General features: G+C 37.4%; 2 protein-coding genes across 2 annotated transcripts in view; one reads left to right on the top strand and one right to left on the bottom strand.

Annotated features, from left to right (window-relative positions):
- LOC137638764 (zinc finger protein 732-like) overlaps window positions 1-2,925 on the top strand; it is a 41,158-nt gene extending 38,233 nt beyond the window's left edge. Inside the window, exons 4-6 of the mRNA XM_068371114.1 lie at window positions 552-708; window positions 1,075-1,230; window positions 2,140-2,925. Coding sequence (XP_068227215.1) covers window positions 552-708; window positions 1,075-1,230; window positions 2,140-2,463 — 637 coding nt within the window. The 3' untranslated portion in view covers window positions 2,464-2,925. The remainder of the gene's footprint in view (window positions 1-551; window positions 709-1,074; window positions 1,231-2,139) is intronic.
- A 10,417-nt stretch (window positions 2,926-13,342) lies between these two features.
- LOC137638039 (uncharacterized) overlaps window positions 13,343-16,303 on the bottom strand; it is an 11,765-nt gene continuing 8,804 nt past the window's right edge. Inside the window, exon 4 of the mRNA XM_068370130.1 lies at window positions 13,343-14,634. Within this exon, the coding sequence (XP_068226231.1) occupies window positions 14,110-14,634 (525 nt within the window). The 3' untranslated portion in view covers window positions 13,343-14,109. The remainder of the gene's footprint in view (window positions 14,635-16,303) is intronic.

The following is a 16,303-nucleotide window of genomic DNA, read 5'->3' as shown; positions in this document are numbered from 1 at the left end:
AAATAAAGTACAGTATGTATAACATCTATAGTAACTTGATGCGAGGCTTAATGCACATTCCGTTTACTGTACACAGTAATTATTGCTCCTCCATACAATACTGTATATAGAAATATATAAAAATAAATCTTTGTAACAGCACTCTTTAAAATAAAATCATCTCTATTCATCAATGTAAAATATTGTAGTTTATTAGTTAAATTTTATGCCAAACTATTAAAACAATTAAATAAAATTTTGCAAAACTCTTTGCTATAATACCACACTAAAGGAAAAAACACCATGAATACCCAGTACACTACTGAGAAGAAAAATGGTTATTTTGACAAGGTACTATTTTTATTATTTACTGGATGAATGCTTTTGGAATTTCAAAATGTTTTTATTGTTAAATAAATGCATGGTTTGGCATAAATTTTACTTGAAAAACTTGAATTGGAAACTGATATCAGAGTTCATCTCAGGGATATTGTACAGTGCTGTAATTGAAGACATATTATACAAATTCCATGCCATTGGAATTCTATTGATATTAAGGTAATTATTTTCAGATGCCCCACTTGCGAAATAGACTATGATAGTCTTAATCGCTTCCTAGAACACTTAACAACAGGTCCATGCATGTTTCGTTGCCCTGAATGCAGCCTGGTCTATAAGAATCAAGACAAATTACAAAATCACAGGACATCAATGCATCCAAACATTGAGGTATAATGTGCCAGACTTCTTACATCCTTTTCTATGTATTATTAAGTCATATGTTACAGCCTTTCCAGCAGGAGTGTGGTACAGTAACTTAATTATTTTAGGACTTTAGTGCAAAAGAGTTTTGTTATATTGCAGCCTCAATATCTTTCTTAGGCTAATTTGTTAAATCAACATTAAAAGGTTTCTTCTTAAAATATATTAACCAAAAATATATATTAACATATTAAATGTATTGTATGTAGTTTAGGCTCTAGTGTAAAGGAAAAAAAAAGAATTTATTTATTAAGAGGATGTAGTAATATATTTAATTAGAGAATCTTACAGTTTCATTACTGTATCATGATATTTCCACATGATAAATTTCAGGATCGCACATGTCCAAACTGTCACATGGTCTTTGAGAAGAGACATCAGCGTAATAGGCACTTGAAAACCAAGTGTTCCAAGAATCATACGTGTGGGGTATGTGGACGAGTCCTGAAGAATGAATATAATCTACGAGTACACATGCAGTCCCATAAAGTAAGTTTTGTGGGTTCTTTACTGCGACATTTGCGAAGTAATTTCACTCAAGTTTTTTACTATTCACATTGTCAACCTTTTGTGATTGATTACTGACAAGAGCATTGACAAATTATTTTTTCATCTTACTGTACTTTAATAATTTACTTTGCAGTAAATCTAATAATGTAGGTAATTTTCTCAAGTAGTACAAGTACAAGTATTCTGTAAAATTTTATCTTTTGCCCTTAATTTTCAACTTGATTCATTGTCAGATAATTGCTAATAATGATTTGAATAGGAAATATATACACACATATCACAAGAAAAAAATTTCCATAAAGTGATATACAGTAATATTTTCTGATATTTTGATTGTAAATTATTTGTTGAATTGAGAATTTTGTATTTCATTCCGTTCATGTAATCTGGTGCAGCAATAGGGTCCCAAGTTTCATTTATTACATTAAAACTAAAGATCAGAATCAGTATAGTATCTGTATGGGAGGAACAAAGATATATGTCCCCAAAAGATAAAATGGTGGAACCATGATTAGCGGGAATATCTGTGATATTGTATTAGATAGATTATGCTATAGTTGAACTTTTGGTGTTATTTGAAATGATAAAATTAGTGGTTTACATTTATTAAATATAGTGTCATACTGGAACATACTAGGTGACAGGTTGTCATATGAGTTATTGTTTCCTAAGTTTTCCTTTATAAAATTTGTATTAGTTTATTTCAGAATATCAAAATATTATATAATAAATTAACTTTGTCTGCAGCTTATATTATAGCTGTCATTTGTGTAGCTCTAGTAAATGTTGAATTAAACATTTTTGTAAAGTACAACTTTATATTAATATTATGCTGCAATTTTTGATGATTTGGTATAAGTAAAATTACCTTATGCTTTAATTTGACAGGAGAGAGAACATGTCTGTAAAGAATGCGGGGATGCCTTTTATCGCAGGACTATTCTTTTGAGGCACATGATGCGCCATTCTGGAACTAGACCCCATGCATGTACCTTATGCTCGGCTAAATTCTTCACAAGACAACACCTTAACATCCATCTTGACAGACATAATAATTTCAAGCGGTATCAATGCAGCGACTGCAGCAAAGCTTACTTCTCAAAGTATGACAGAGACAGTCATTATCTGAAAATCCATAACAAAGGTTCTGCTGGCCAGAAACTTCAAAAGGTAAAAGAGGATGAGTCTGTTAATAAACTTCATTTAGAATAAATGTTGAACAATTGAATGTCATTGTGTACTTACAAGTAAGCAATTTGTGTGATGTATGTATGGAATGGTAGTTTCTTTAGCTGCAATACTGACTATGTATCCTACTTTCAAAGGAAGTGATCATTTCTAAAATAATGTGGATGGACTTTAATGAGGCACAAATCACTATTTGTGTCTTAATTAATAAAGTGAGTATAAGTTATCCATTGTTCTATCGTCTTCTATCATTCCTATATATGTATTATGTTTACTTTTATATTTTTGGTGCTAAAGTATACTGTCCTTTGGATAATAAAGATTTTACAAGTTATTTGTTTTATAAATAACTACTGCATTTCTAATGAATTGTGTTTGTGTACTATAAACTTTGGAGTTATGGCTCGATATTCAAAGCATACAATACTATATTAAAACAATCTGTCATGAGTTGCTAAAATGAAATATTTTTAAGTGCTCTATTGTACTTTATTATATTTTTAAATGTTACTTGTTAAGATAAAATAAAAAAATTTATAACTAATTGTACTTTTAATATCACTGAAAGTGCTCAGTAAAAACACTCTTGAAAAATAATCACCATTATGTTTCAAATAAACACACAAGCCTTCTTGACAATTATTCAGTCGTGTGATAGTATTACATAACTTCTCAAGAGGGTTCCATAGCTTTTACTGTATTTCAATCAGCCACAAAAAAATCCCATTATTTCTGAATAAAGAAAAATATACAGAAATTAAAAAAGACATTAACAAAATGTTTCACTGGATCATTTAATAGCCAAAGTGTTTTCTACTGCTTTAGCAACAGAAATAAAGAATTCAGTTGATAAGGTTCTTAAAATATATTTAAATACAGTAGTGTATTTGTAACATAACTCTTCTGTCTCTGCCTAGACCAGCTAATCATCCAAGTACGTTATGACCCAAACTCCGTGCAGTCTCAGGACTTAGGTCACCACCTTTAAGAGTTTGGTAAACATCACTGGGGAGATGTTTGGGCCAAAATGCATTGCGTTCGACCTGTACACCCCATTTGTTGTGAAGCCACCACAGGACCAATGAAGAAAGTCTCCATGGTCTTGGGGTTATGTCTTACAGGTAAAGGGCTGGAGGTTGTCTGACGCTTCCACATGCCCGCTTGCAGTACCTGCATCACATTGTACTTCTAGAATGCCAGGGACGTTGCAATGCTCCTGACGTCATGAGCTCTGGGTCGTCGTGACGGAGGGTCGGGATTCATTGCAAGGTCGATAACCTTGCAAATCTGAGAAGAGATGGTGTTTCAAGTGACCCTCCTCTTGATCTTCCCCGTTCTGACAAAGAGAGCCTACATACGGGGGCAAGCTGCTGCTGTCCTTTTGAGATAACATCTCAAACTCCGTACTGGGCATAGTGACAGTTGATCTGGGTCATTAGTCTTAATAAGTTTGCTGAAGTTAATCATCTGTACCCTAGTTTGCCATTTGGTTTTCCTAAAGACCTTAGAGCATGTGATGCCCTTTTTACAATCTCCAATACTATACAGAAAGTCCTTGATTGTGGTCTGGAAGTTCGTATGACTCGCCTTGATTTTAGTGCTGGCTTTGACCGTGTTAATCACGATGCCCTTGTTTTCAAACTCAAACAATTGGGAGTGGGTGCGTCGTTTCTTAGCATCATCATTGAATTTTCAAGTAATAGATTGCAAAGAGTTGTTGGTGGGCACCACAGTGAGTATAGGAATGCGACATATGGTGTTCCTCAGGGTAGTGTTCTTGGCCCATTACTTTTCATACTATACAGTATACACATGACATGTGGTTTGATCTAGAAAACAAGCTTTTTGCATCAATTCCATCTCCTGAATGTAGATCTGGGGTTGCTGAATTCCTTAATAGAGACCTAGCTAAAATTAGTGCATCGTGCAAATTATGGGGTATGAAGTTGAATCCTAACAAAATTCAGAGTATGATTGTAAGTAGGTCAAGGATCGTGGCTCCTCAACATCGGGATCTCAGCATTGAAAATGTTTCTTTAACTTTGTATGACTTAAAATTTTAGGTGTGATCCTCAACAGCAAATTTACTTTTGAGAAATACATTAGGTCTGTGTCTTCTTCAATTACACAAAAAAATTGGTTAGTGAGAAAGTCTTTCAAGATTTTTGGTGATCAATCTATTCTGAAGAAGTGTTTTAATTCCTTCATTTTACCTTGTTTCGAGTATTGTTCTCCTGTCTGGTCTTCAGCTGCTAATTCTCATCTTATTCTGTCGGACAGGAACTTACGGTCTATTAAATTTCTTATTCCTGATCTAGATATTAATCTCTGGTACAGTCGTTCAATTAGTTCATTATGCATGTTGCATAAGATTTTTTTATAATTCTGACCAACGTTTACATTCAGATCTTCCCGGACAGTTCCATCATGTTCGTAATACTAGGTATGCAGTTAATTCTAAAAGTCAGGCCTTCTCCATCATGCAGCTCAATACTACACAATACTCTAAAAATTTTATTCCAGCTGTGACCAAATTGTGGAATGATCTTCATAATTGGGTAATTGAATCAGTAGAGCTTCAGAAGTTCAAACATGCAGCAAATGTTTTCATGTGGAACAGCCTTACATAAGTCCTTTTATAGTTTATATATCAAATATCTGTTTTAATGTTGTTAGCGTTTTTAAAATATTTTATTTTAATGTTTCATTACTACTACTACTACTACTACTACTACTACTACTACTACTACTACTACTAATAATAATAATAATAATAATAATAATCAGTTACGGTACGAAGACTCACAATCCGGAAGGACCTGAATCTAGGATCCCCAACTCCCAGATTTTGGGGCTTAGCATCAACTCAGGGACGAAGTTGAGGATTACCTCCCTGCATTCCCTTAAATGGACAACGTCAGAGGAAAGACCAAGCAATTCACTAACACTTTTGGCCAAAGCCAAGATGTGTAAGAACACCGTCTTCAAAATGAGGTGGCGATCTGTGGCCTGTCATAATGGTTCGTAGGGAGCACCCTTCAGAGACTGAAGGACATGAACCATGTTCCATGGAGGAAGTCTAACTTCTGACTGGGGGCAGGTAATCTCACAACTTTGTATGAGGAGAGAAAGTTCAAATGAGGAGGAAACATCTACTCATTTCAGTTTAAAGGCCAGACTCAAGGCTGAGCGGTAGCCTTTCCCTGCCGAAACCGAGAGGAGCATTTCTTCCTGAAGGTGTAAAAGGAACTCCGCTATTGATGAAATAATGGCGTCGAGGGAAGAGATACCCCTTCCACAACACCAACCACCGAAGACAGTCCACTTAACCTGGTAGAATGGAGCCGAAGATTGTCACAGGTGTCCAGCTATCCTTGTTGCGAAAATCCTTTCTGAGAGGAGGTGCTGGATAGTCTCCAGGCGTGAAGCCGAAGCAAAGCTACGGCCTTGAGAAAGATGTTCGTATCGGGCTGTTTGAGTAGATCGTGTCGTGGAGGGAGCTATCTCGGAAGATCCGGGAACCACTCTATGTAATGCCACAGCGGAGATATTAGAGTCATTGAGAGATATTTGCATGTTCTGGTTTTATTGAGTACTCTTCTCATTGGAAAAAAAGGGGGAAAGGCGTACACATCAATGTTTTCCCACCATTGTTGGAAAGAATCTTGCCAGAGCTTGGGAATCCAGGACTGGGGAGCAGTAGAGTGGAAGCCTAAAGTTCATGGACATCGCAAGCCAGTCAACGTTTGGGGAACCTCACAAAGTGTGGACTTTGTTGGCTACTAAATGATTCAAAGACCACTCGGAGCCCACTATCTGAGTCACTCTGATGAGATTATCTGCGAGCACATTCCTCTTGCCCGAAATGAAGCGGGCCGACAGGGACACCAAGTTTTGTTCCGTCCATCTGAGTATCTCTACTGCTAGATGGCACAGGCGCTACGAAACGTTACCACTTTGTTTATTTATGTAAGCCACTAAAATGGTGTGGTCGCTCATCAATACCACGAAGTGACCCGCCAGGAACTGCTGGAACTGTTGGAGGGCTAGAAAGGCTGCCGTCGTCTCCAAGAGATTTATGTGCTGGTACCTTTCTGACTTGGACCAAATGCCAGAGGTGATATGATGCCGAATTCCCTGCCGAGGTTTTCGTCTGCCACTCACCACTGGAGGTCCGTCTGTTTCTCTAATCCTATCGAGATATGGATGTCCACAGAATCATTTGACTGATTCAAGCTGGACTTAAGCACCCAATGGAGAGATCATATCCTGAGACGGCCTTTGGGATCCAGACAGGCCAGGGATGATAAGTGACCTATGAGACACAAAAAGGGCTGGACTGGTAGTTGTTCTTGTCTGAGGAAGGGTCCTGCTACCTTCCTCAGCCTCTGTACTCTGTTGTTTGATGGGAAAACTTTCTAATGATCAGTGTCCATGATGATACCTAGGTAATACCAGTCTTTGAGAGGGGAGCAGGGATGACTTCTCGAGATTAACCATGATTCCCAGATCTTGGCAAAGCGCTAGAAGTCTGTCTCAAACTGAAGAAGGTTAACCACCAAGTCAGCTAGAATCAGCCCATCATCCAGATATCTTGGGAGAAAGATGCCAATCCGGTGAGCCCAAGATGACACTGGGGCGAACGCTCTCATGAAAACCTGGGGGGCCGTGGAAAGACTGAAGCACAGCACCTTGAACTAGTCTTGCTTGTTGTCGAATATGATCCTTAGATACTTCCTTGAAGATGGATGGACTGAGATCTGGAAATATGTGTCCTTGAGATCCAGGGTGGACATGAAGTCCTGTGGTCTTACTGTGCCTGCTGTCTCCATCTTGGACAAAGTTTGTCTGACAAACTTGTTCAAGGCCAATAGATCAATGATTGGTCTCTAGCCTCTAGATGCCTTTTTCACAAGAAAGAGTCAACTGAAGAAGCCTGGGGACCTATCAAGGACCTCTTGAAGAGCCCCCTTCTTCAACATGGTCTGGACTTCGGCCCGAAGGGCCAGCTCCTTTGCGGATCCCTTCACATAAGAGCTCGATGGGACTGGCACTGCTCCTGAGTAAGTGGAGGGAAAGATTGAGTGAACGGGATGCAATACCCTGAACGGATAACCGAGAACGTCCAGAGATTCGGCCCCAAGATGCAGCCACCTCTGCCAGCAACTTTGCAGGTTGTTCCCCACTGGGGGACAAGTGGGATGAGTGCCCTTTCTAGCAGGTGCAGCCTCGGCTGGCACCTGTTTCCCTTACCTCCACGGGAGGACTTGGAACCCTTGCAATCCTTGTCAGGAAAGGGTTTTTCGACACCCTGTGTGACAAAGCAGATGTTATTGTCGTAGCCCTACTAGTCAGCAGTTTTGTCTAAGGCTGCTTCTTCTGTGGCGGGGGAGCCTGATACGACCTCGATGTAAGGGCCATATGGAGAAGGGAGTCTTTGCTTGACTTCCTTCATCTCTCGCTACCCGCTCGATGTCTTTCAGTTCGTACAGAGCACTCCCCTCGAAAGTAGAATTTTTCAGCCTCGTAACCTTGGCTTGTGGGACCTGCCAATGGAACCTTTCTATTACTGAGTCCCTACGCCTGAGGATGGTGTTGGCCCACAGGTTAACCACCTAGTGGGAAAGGACCTCAATAGTCCTGGTACCCAATAATAGGAAGGTTTTCATCAACTTCTCGATAGACTCTTTGGATCAGTCTTCAGTCCTAATTACGTGTCCCACTGAAGCCAACCAAATGTTCTGCCACAAAGTAGTGAGCGGTCCAGAGGTATGGCTGGAAGGGGCTCGTTGGACAACTCGTAATACCTCCTCTGCTGCACAAATGGTGGCAGGAATTTCAAGGGAGAGCCCAAACGGAGGGAGCTGGAGGAGCCAGTGATCTGTGACAGTGCCTTCCTTCGGGCACTCTCCAACCCCTTGGACCAGGGCAAAACTGCACTGGCCCTCGGAGGTCTGTGAGTGCCACAGGTCAAGGACCGTGTCTTTGCCATCTTGAGGGGCTGTCGATGGGTCAACGGCTTGTTGATGGCCCTCATTCAGGTCGAGACCTGCCAGAAGGCATGATCCGACTTTCTCTGCTCCGCTTCCATTAGTTTAGGACTAGCAGCTTTTGGGATATAGTCATCCTCAAAATCAAAGTAGTCATCCACCTACAAGCTCTCACCCATAGGAGCGGTACATACTCTCCTCATGTAAATAGGGAGAGATCAATAGGAGCACAATTGCTAAGATTTCTGCCTCCAGGAAGGAGTAGTATCACTAAGCACTAACATGCATGCGTAGGGCTATCCACTGAAAACTGAGTGTGACTAAGTGTCAACAGGAAAGTTCGCTTGCATGTGAACAGATGACTGTGTGCAGACAACTGTCAGTACGCTACAGTTATCAGGAAAACAAAATCTTTCTTCTCCCTTAGTATCCCTTGCACCTCAACGAACTGCCAACAATAATCTAAAAGAAAAACAATACATTAAAACAGTTAGTTAATGGTGCCAGGAGAACATCTTCATTCTCCAATGGCTGAAAACAAAGTGGTTACTCAGTACCAGCACCTTGTTATAAATTTTAACAGCTGAGTTCCAGCTATACTGAAAACATACTCCTTATTAAAGGACAAGGGTCTGTATTTGTGTAAGAACAACTAACAATTCAAAATAGAATTTAGAAATACAGTATTGACATATTAACGTGCTCTTTGCCTTTGAGGAAAGTCATGACTAAAGTGAGGAGGCGGAGATTACTGCTTAGAGAGAGAATCTCCCTCCAAGGATTAAATGGTAAAATATCTGAAGTTTTCTCTCTTGAACAAAGTTCACTATCACTAACTGAATAACTTGACTTATGTTTTGTGGACACTTGGCCATCTTTTTTACACTCTTGCATTCAAATTTCACAAAGAAGCTACAGTATCTAGAGATGAATGCTTTTGTCTTTTCTTTAAAATTGCATGAAAATGCAACATTGCATTGTTTGCTGCTTGCCCTGATGAAGCCTTGTCTGGGTGGTGTGCTTCTACAAAATTTTGCAGGGTATCCCTAATTTCACTTAAATCAAGAGGTTTGTCACTCTCTCTCTCTCCTACCTAAGATAAAATCTCCGCACCCTCTTATTGCTGCCTGTCCCCTACACAAATCCCTCAGCTACCTCCTACATGGCTTTGAATCCCTTAAAATCACATTCAAGAATGCATGCAGACCAGTTTCCTCCAAGTAAATTTAAGGGTTCTGTTGGTGATCCCTTCCCAGGCTTTATCAATATTTTTTAAAACAGTTAACTATGTGGAAACATTCCTTCTAAACCCCTAGTAGGGCGAGGATGGTCCCTTCAGTGACCTCAAAGTACTGCTGAAACACTGCTTTTATGTACAGCTTCTTGAAATTTGACATACCTTGCTGACCTATATGTTGGAGTATTGGAGTGGTACTGAATGTCAGGAATTCTATCATATCAAACTTGAATTCCACCATTAGGTTGCCTTAAATGGCTAGAGAATGGTAAGGAGTATTGTCTACAAGTAAAAAGGCTTGGAGTGGGAGGTTACTCTCTAAAAGGTACTTTTTGACCTCAGGACCAAATATCTCATTGACCCATTCCACAAACAAAATACCAAAATATAAGTCACCCAAGCTTTGTCATCTGACTTCCACATGATGTTTAGTTGCTTCTTCTGCACCTTGCAGTTTTTAGAGGCAAGTGAATTATCAAAGTGATACAACAGGAGAGGTGTAATTTTGCAATCCCCACTGAAATTAGCACAAAACAGTAGGGTTTAATGCTCTTTCATGGGCTTGTTACTGGGTATTGCCTTTTCTTCTGCTGTAATGAAGGTCCTCCTAGGCATCTTCCAAGAGAGACCAGTCTTGTTGCAATAAACACTTGCTGCAGCATACAAGACTCAAAATTCATTTTATTTTTGGAAATAAAAGCCTCTTCTTGCCACCTCACTTTGTCGCACTGCACTACATATACCAGATGTTCTCTTGAAATTCTCAAACCAGCCCCAGTTCTCCTTGAATGTTTCATTTTCTTTTACTGCTGAAGTACCTGGCTCCTTTTTCCTAAGGTCACCTTACAATACCTTTGATTTTTCACAGATATTGTTGTTCATTAAATGCATCTACAGTACTGCTTATTGCTTCTCATTAATCTATATAAACAAACTTTTCAATGTTATCAAGAACAAGAGGCTGTTGTTTCATCAATGTCAGCACCCCTTCTGCAACATCAATTGATTTACTGTAATTTATTTTTTAGGAATTGTATAAATCATGGGTGTTGTACGATTGTAGATTTTTGCCAGGTATGCCACATGCACACCTTGTTCATGCTTCAAGAAAATCAATTTTTTTCACTCCTAAGGTAATCTGCTTACCATTTTTCTTAATCATCTTGAGGGCCATTGCCACAATAGTGTAATTATTACCTCCGCCAACAAAGTTGGCAGGAGGTTATATTTTTGAGTTGGGTTATCTATTTATTTGTCTGTGTCTCTGTGGACAGGATTTGTCTGTGTATCTGTGGACATGATTATGTCAAAACTATTCAATGTATTATGACAAAATTTTCACCACAGATAGATCTTAGGTCATAGATAGCCCCATTAAATTTTGGAGATGATCTGGATTCTAGATCCGGATTTGCAGTTTTCACAATTTCAAAGGTTACGTCAAAACAAATTGACAGATTTTGACGAAACTTCCACCGCACATAAATCTTAGGCCATGGGCGACTCCATTAACTTTTGGAGATGATCCACTTCCAGATCTGGATTTGCATTTTATATCTCTTTATTTTTCTGTCTGATCACTAGGTTACCTCAAAACTAATAACTAATCAACGGATTTTGACAAAATTTTCACCAAAGATAGATCTTAGGTCATGGACAATCCCACTGAATTTTCGAGATAATCCGAGTGCAAAACAAATCGACGGATTTTGATGAAATTTCAACCACAGATAAATCTTAAGCCATGGGCAACTCTATCAACTTTTGAACATGATCCAGTTCAGGATTCTAGTTTTGGATTTGCATATTTTTTGTGTTAACGTCATCCTTTGGCGGAGGTCAGAAATCTCTGACTGCTCTTGTTATTATTATTATTATTATTATTATTATTATTATTATTATTATTATTGCTAGCTAAGCTACAACCTTATTTGGAAAAACAGGATGCTATAAGCCCAAGGCCTCCAACAGGGAAAAATACCCCAGTGAAGAAAGGAAATAAGGAAATAAAGAAACTATATAAGAAGTAATGAACAATTAAAATGAAATATTTTTAGAACAGCTATAACATTAAAACAGAGCTTTCGTATATAAACTATAAAAAGACTTACTTCAGCATGTTCAACATAAAAATATTTGCTGCAAGTTTGAACTTTTGAAGTTCTACCAATTTCCTGATTAGGAAGATCATTCCACAACTTGGTCACAGCTTGAATAAACTTCTAGAGTAATGTGTAGTATTGAGCCTCATGATAGAGAAGGCATGGCGATTAGAATTAACTGCATACCTAGTACTGCGTACATGATGGTACTGTCTGGGAAAAACTTAATGTAACAGATGGTCAGAATTATGAAAAATCTTATGCAACATGCATAAAGAACTAATTGAACGATGGTGCCAGAGATTAATATCTAGATCAGGATTAAGAAACTTCATAGACTGTAAGTTCCTGTCCAACAAATTAAGGTGAGAATCAGCAGCTGAAAACCTGACAAGAGAGGAATTCTCGAAACAAGGTAGAATGAAAGAATTAAAACACTTCTTCAGAATACAGTAGATGGATCACCGAAAATCTTACAAAACTTTCTCAATAAGCCAATTTTTTTGTGCAATTGAAAAAGAAAGACGTAAAGTGTTTCTCAAAAGTAAACTTGCTGTCAAGAATCATACCTAAGATTTTTAAGTCATACAGAGTTGAAGAAACAATATCAATGCTGACATCCGGATGTTGAGGAGCAACTGTCCTTGACCTACTTACAATCATACTTTGAGTTTTGTTAGGATTCAACTTCATGCCCCATAATTTGCACCATGTACAAATGTTATTTAGATCTCTATTGGAAGTCAGAGATTTGCATCATAACCGAGTTAGGAAAACAACCTTTGCTCCATCTTGCTTTACTTTGCTATGGAAGTGATGCAGAGAGAGTTAATCTGCATATGCAACAAGCTTGTTTTCTAGGCCAAACCACATGTCATGAGTATATAGTATGAAAAGTAATGGACCAAGAACACTACCCTGAGGAACACCAGATATCACATTCCTATAGTCACTATGGTGCCCATCAACAACAACTCTTTAAAATCTAGTATTTAAAAATTCAATAATGATGAACAATAGCAATCACAACATGACAAAGAACACCTGGTCACAGCTCCGCAAAGAACAGTTCTAATGATGCTCACACAATAATGTATGATGATGCTTTGAAAGTGGAAGAGTTAGGGTCTGAGAATGGGGGAAGATATAAGGCAACGCAAAAGAATATGGTGTAAAAATCACATGAACACCAAGTGAACACCAAATGGATAGCATATGGGCACCATGTGACTGCTTTCTGTACTAGTCTCATTAATACAAGTACACAAAAAAAGTGTTTTAAGCACAGACTGATGTAATGCTCATAATCCAATTTGATTTTGTATACTACTCATAAACCGAACATACACACACACCCATATTACCCGAATTTTTTCATAGCCTCAGATCGTACCCCGGGGTACCATTTTATTGTAAAACTTTCGTGTAAAAATGTTGCATAATAGGAGCATCCTTGATTGGGGGAACAATTACTTGTTCCATTTCGATTCAATCTTAAGAGGATAATTGACTTGATGTTCAAACATGGTATTGGAAAAAAAATGTTCATTCTTCAAGGTCAGTAATACTATGTATTGTCTTTAAATTAAATATAGTAAATTGAGCAATACATTTTATAGAAAATACAATGACAACAGTATAATTACCTTCTAAACTATTACCTTTTATTCTACAGTATAGAATTTTTAAAGGGTATTAGATCACCAAGTTAAATTAATTCTGGGTATTCTGTAAGTGCAATTAATGCATTTTTCAAATGTACTGTGAGACTGATGAACAATTTATTTTGTCTTAATTCTACACATCTCTGGTAAAAGGGAGTCACTTAGGTTTGGGGTCTACTACCTGTGCTTAAAAGTGGAATTTGATTCTTCATCCAAAGAAGTTCCTCTGAAAGTTTACTTTTCAATCACAAAATGAGCCTCTCTTCATTAGTAGCAAAGAACATTGAATCAAATTACCTTTGGATGCCCTATTATCACATAACTCAGTTAATCCACGTGTAATCAAACTAAGGGGAACACTTCATTTTTTCTTTAATTTGTCAGGTTGTTTACATCAGTATTCATACAGTACATTGCATGAAATGTACTTATTATCATTCTTCCATCTGGGAGAAGGATTTTGAAAGTCTGATATTCCTCATATGTATTCTTGGAAGCAAACCATTAAGGACTAGGCTTCCTTTGAATATTTTTTTTAATATCTTTCATAAATTTTTCAAACCATTTTTCCAAGTTGCCATTAAGATATAAATAACTAAGAGAGGTGTTAAAAAAAGTGACAATGTGATGTCATAAAAGGCCTCAATTTTTTTTGTGATTAAACACCAGAATATTTGTCACCTTGGACACGTCATCACCATACCACAGTCAATAATGAATACATCTCTTATATTGCTAGAGAACTTGATGGCATTAACGAGGATATTCAAGCCTTCTTCGACCATGCCAAAAGCCGGAGCACTGAGCACCATATCAGGGTTGTTTTTGGTAAGGATGCAAAATTGTCCAGCAACTCTCTTCCAGAGGAGAAACCCAAACACAGTTCCAGCATGCCATGGTTTGTTGTACTCTTCTAAGTCTCCAAGTCTAGGAACTATTGCTCTTCCTCCTAGACCAGTATTCAACTCATAGTCACCGCAGGTGACATATTCTTTCTCCATGTCCTTTTCCCATACTTCTAAGAGCCTTGTGTTTGCATAAGAAGGACCAACCTCAGCCGAGCAAAGGAGACAAAACTGTTGTGAAGCTCCAGCATCTTGTAGTAGACGAATCTGCATCTTCCCTAGGCTTGATCCATTCATCCCAAGTTCCATGAAAGCCACTTTCGTTGAAGAATCCAGAACTTGCAACATGTCGCTGTGCTGTAGTAAAAGGACATTTCACATATAAAAAAGTTTAATCAGAAGGCCACACATAATTGGCAATATCATCACTACAGGTTACTGTAATATCAAAAGAGAATATTTCTTTATCTTGACTGTATATAAAAATAATTCTTTACAGAAACATTTTTAACATGCAGTTGAAAAATTGTTTTCTATTATTAGATATTTGCCAAAAGATCAGCCTTATTATACAGCAGTCATATGTAGCCTAATCTACAGTCTCACAGGCAAATATAGCGCTTGATCATCCTGTGTCCACTCCACCAGCCAATTCAATATTTACTGAATATGGAATATTGCCCGATTTCTAATGTTATTCTCAGGAACTGAAGGAGTGTGCTGTTTCATTTAAAATCTGCTGCCCAATAAACAAGGAACAGTACTAGCCTAATTGCTGTTGCATTAGGAATAAATTACCATTCATTCACAGTAAATTTACATACATCACATGGATTAAATAGCAATAGCATCATTGCAACGCCAAATGTTCTTTCAATTTTGACGAACTTGGTTAGCGTACTCAAATATCACACATAAACCCTAATACGTGTTATAAAAACTTTTAAATGAAATAAATCCCCTAATCATTTCTAGTTTCAATTTTACCATCTTATTTTGTGTTAATATGTATCTACTATTTTGTACAAATTTTGGTCACTATTTTGTACTAATTTGGTTTCAAAGTCCATTTCTCAAGTTACACAGTTTTGGTGACTACTGTAAAATATATATTGTACATACAAATATATTATACACATCCATCCCTCTATATACAAACTAATATTCATAAAAATGCCATCTTAACTATTAATAAAATATGCAGTAATTAATTTATAATAACAGCTCAGTGAGTGATTTCAAAACCTTCAAGTTATTCCAAAAGGAAGTTGTTTGTCAACTGATACCAAAATGACAGTTTGGCCCAACAGTTTTGCTCATGTATGCTAACAGTGTATGTTTAAAAAAAAATCTTATTGAATTTTCATAGACGTATTCTAATAAAAATTATGTATTCAATATAACACTGATTGGCTATTGCTTTAAGACATTCCCAATATAAGACGACAATGGCAACGAAACAACTCAAATAATCTCTCTCTCTCTCTCTCTCTCTCTCTCTCTCTCTCTCTCTCTCTCTCTCTCTCATTATTTTTTCTTTTACAATCTTTATATCATCAGTGCTGCCAAACATCAGTCTAAATGCGGTAAAAGGTCTATAAAGATTATAAAAATTATCTTTTTGCCAGGCCAAGTCAAACCCTCATATAAGAGCTATTGAAACAGTTACTTTGTCAACAACAAGGCCCTTGTCATTTGATCGGATCTGAACATAATCAGAGGCAGTTGATACAATAACCGAGTTTGCAAGCTGAGGGCAATTGTTTTTAAAGAGGTCATACCGAAAATCAATTTACACATTAACTGTGATCAGTCCATTGAACTTATTGTCAAAAGAGAAATATTTGTGTTTGCTATGGAAATTTCATTTAGAGCAAATATTAATTTATAAACAAATATTGTTTGCTATGGAAACTTTATTTAAAACAAATATTAATTTATAAATAAATATTGTTTGCTATGGAAACTTCATTTAGAACAAATATTAATCTATAAACAAATGTGTTTCTTTATTTAGATTTCCCGT

Source organism: Palaemon carinicauda, chromosome 3 (genome assembly GCF_036898095.1).
Source record: "Palaemon carinicauda isolate YSFRI2023 chromosome 3, ASM3689809v2, whole genome shotgun sequence".
Classification (NCBI taxonomy): Eukaryota; Metazoa; Arthropoda; class Malacostraca; order Decapoda; family Palaemonidae; genus Palaemon; species Palaemon carinicauda.
This window is presented reverse-complemented; position numbering and strand designations above follow the sequence as displayed.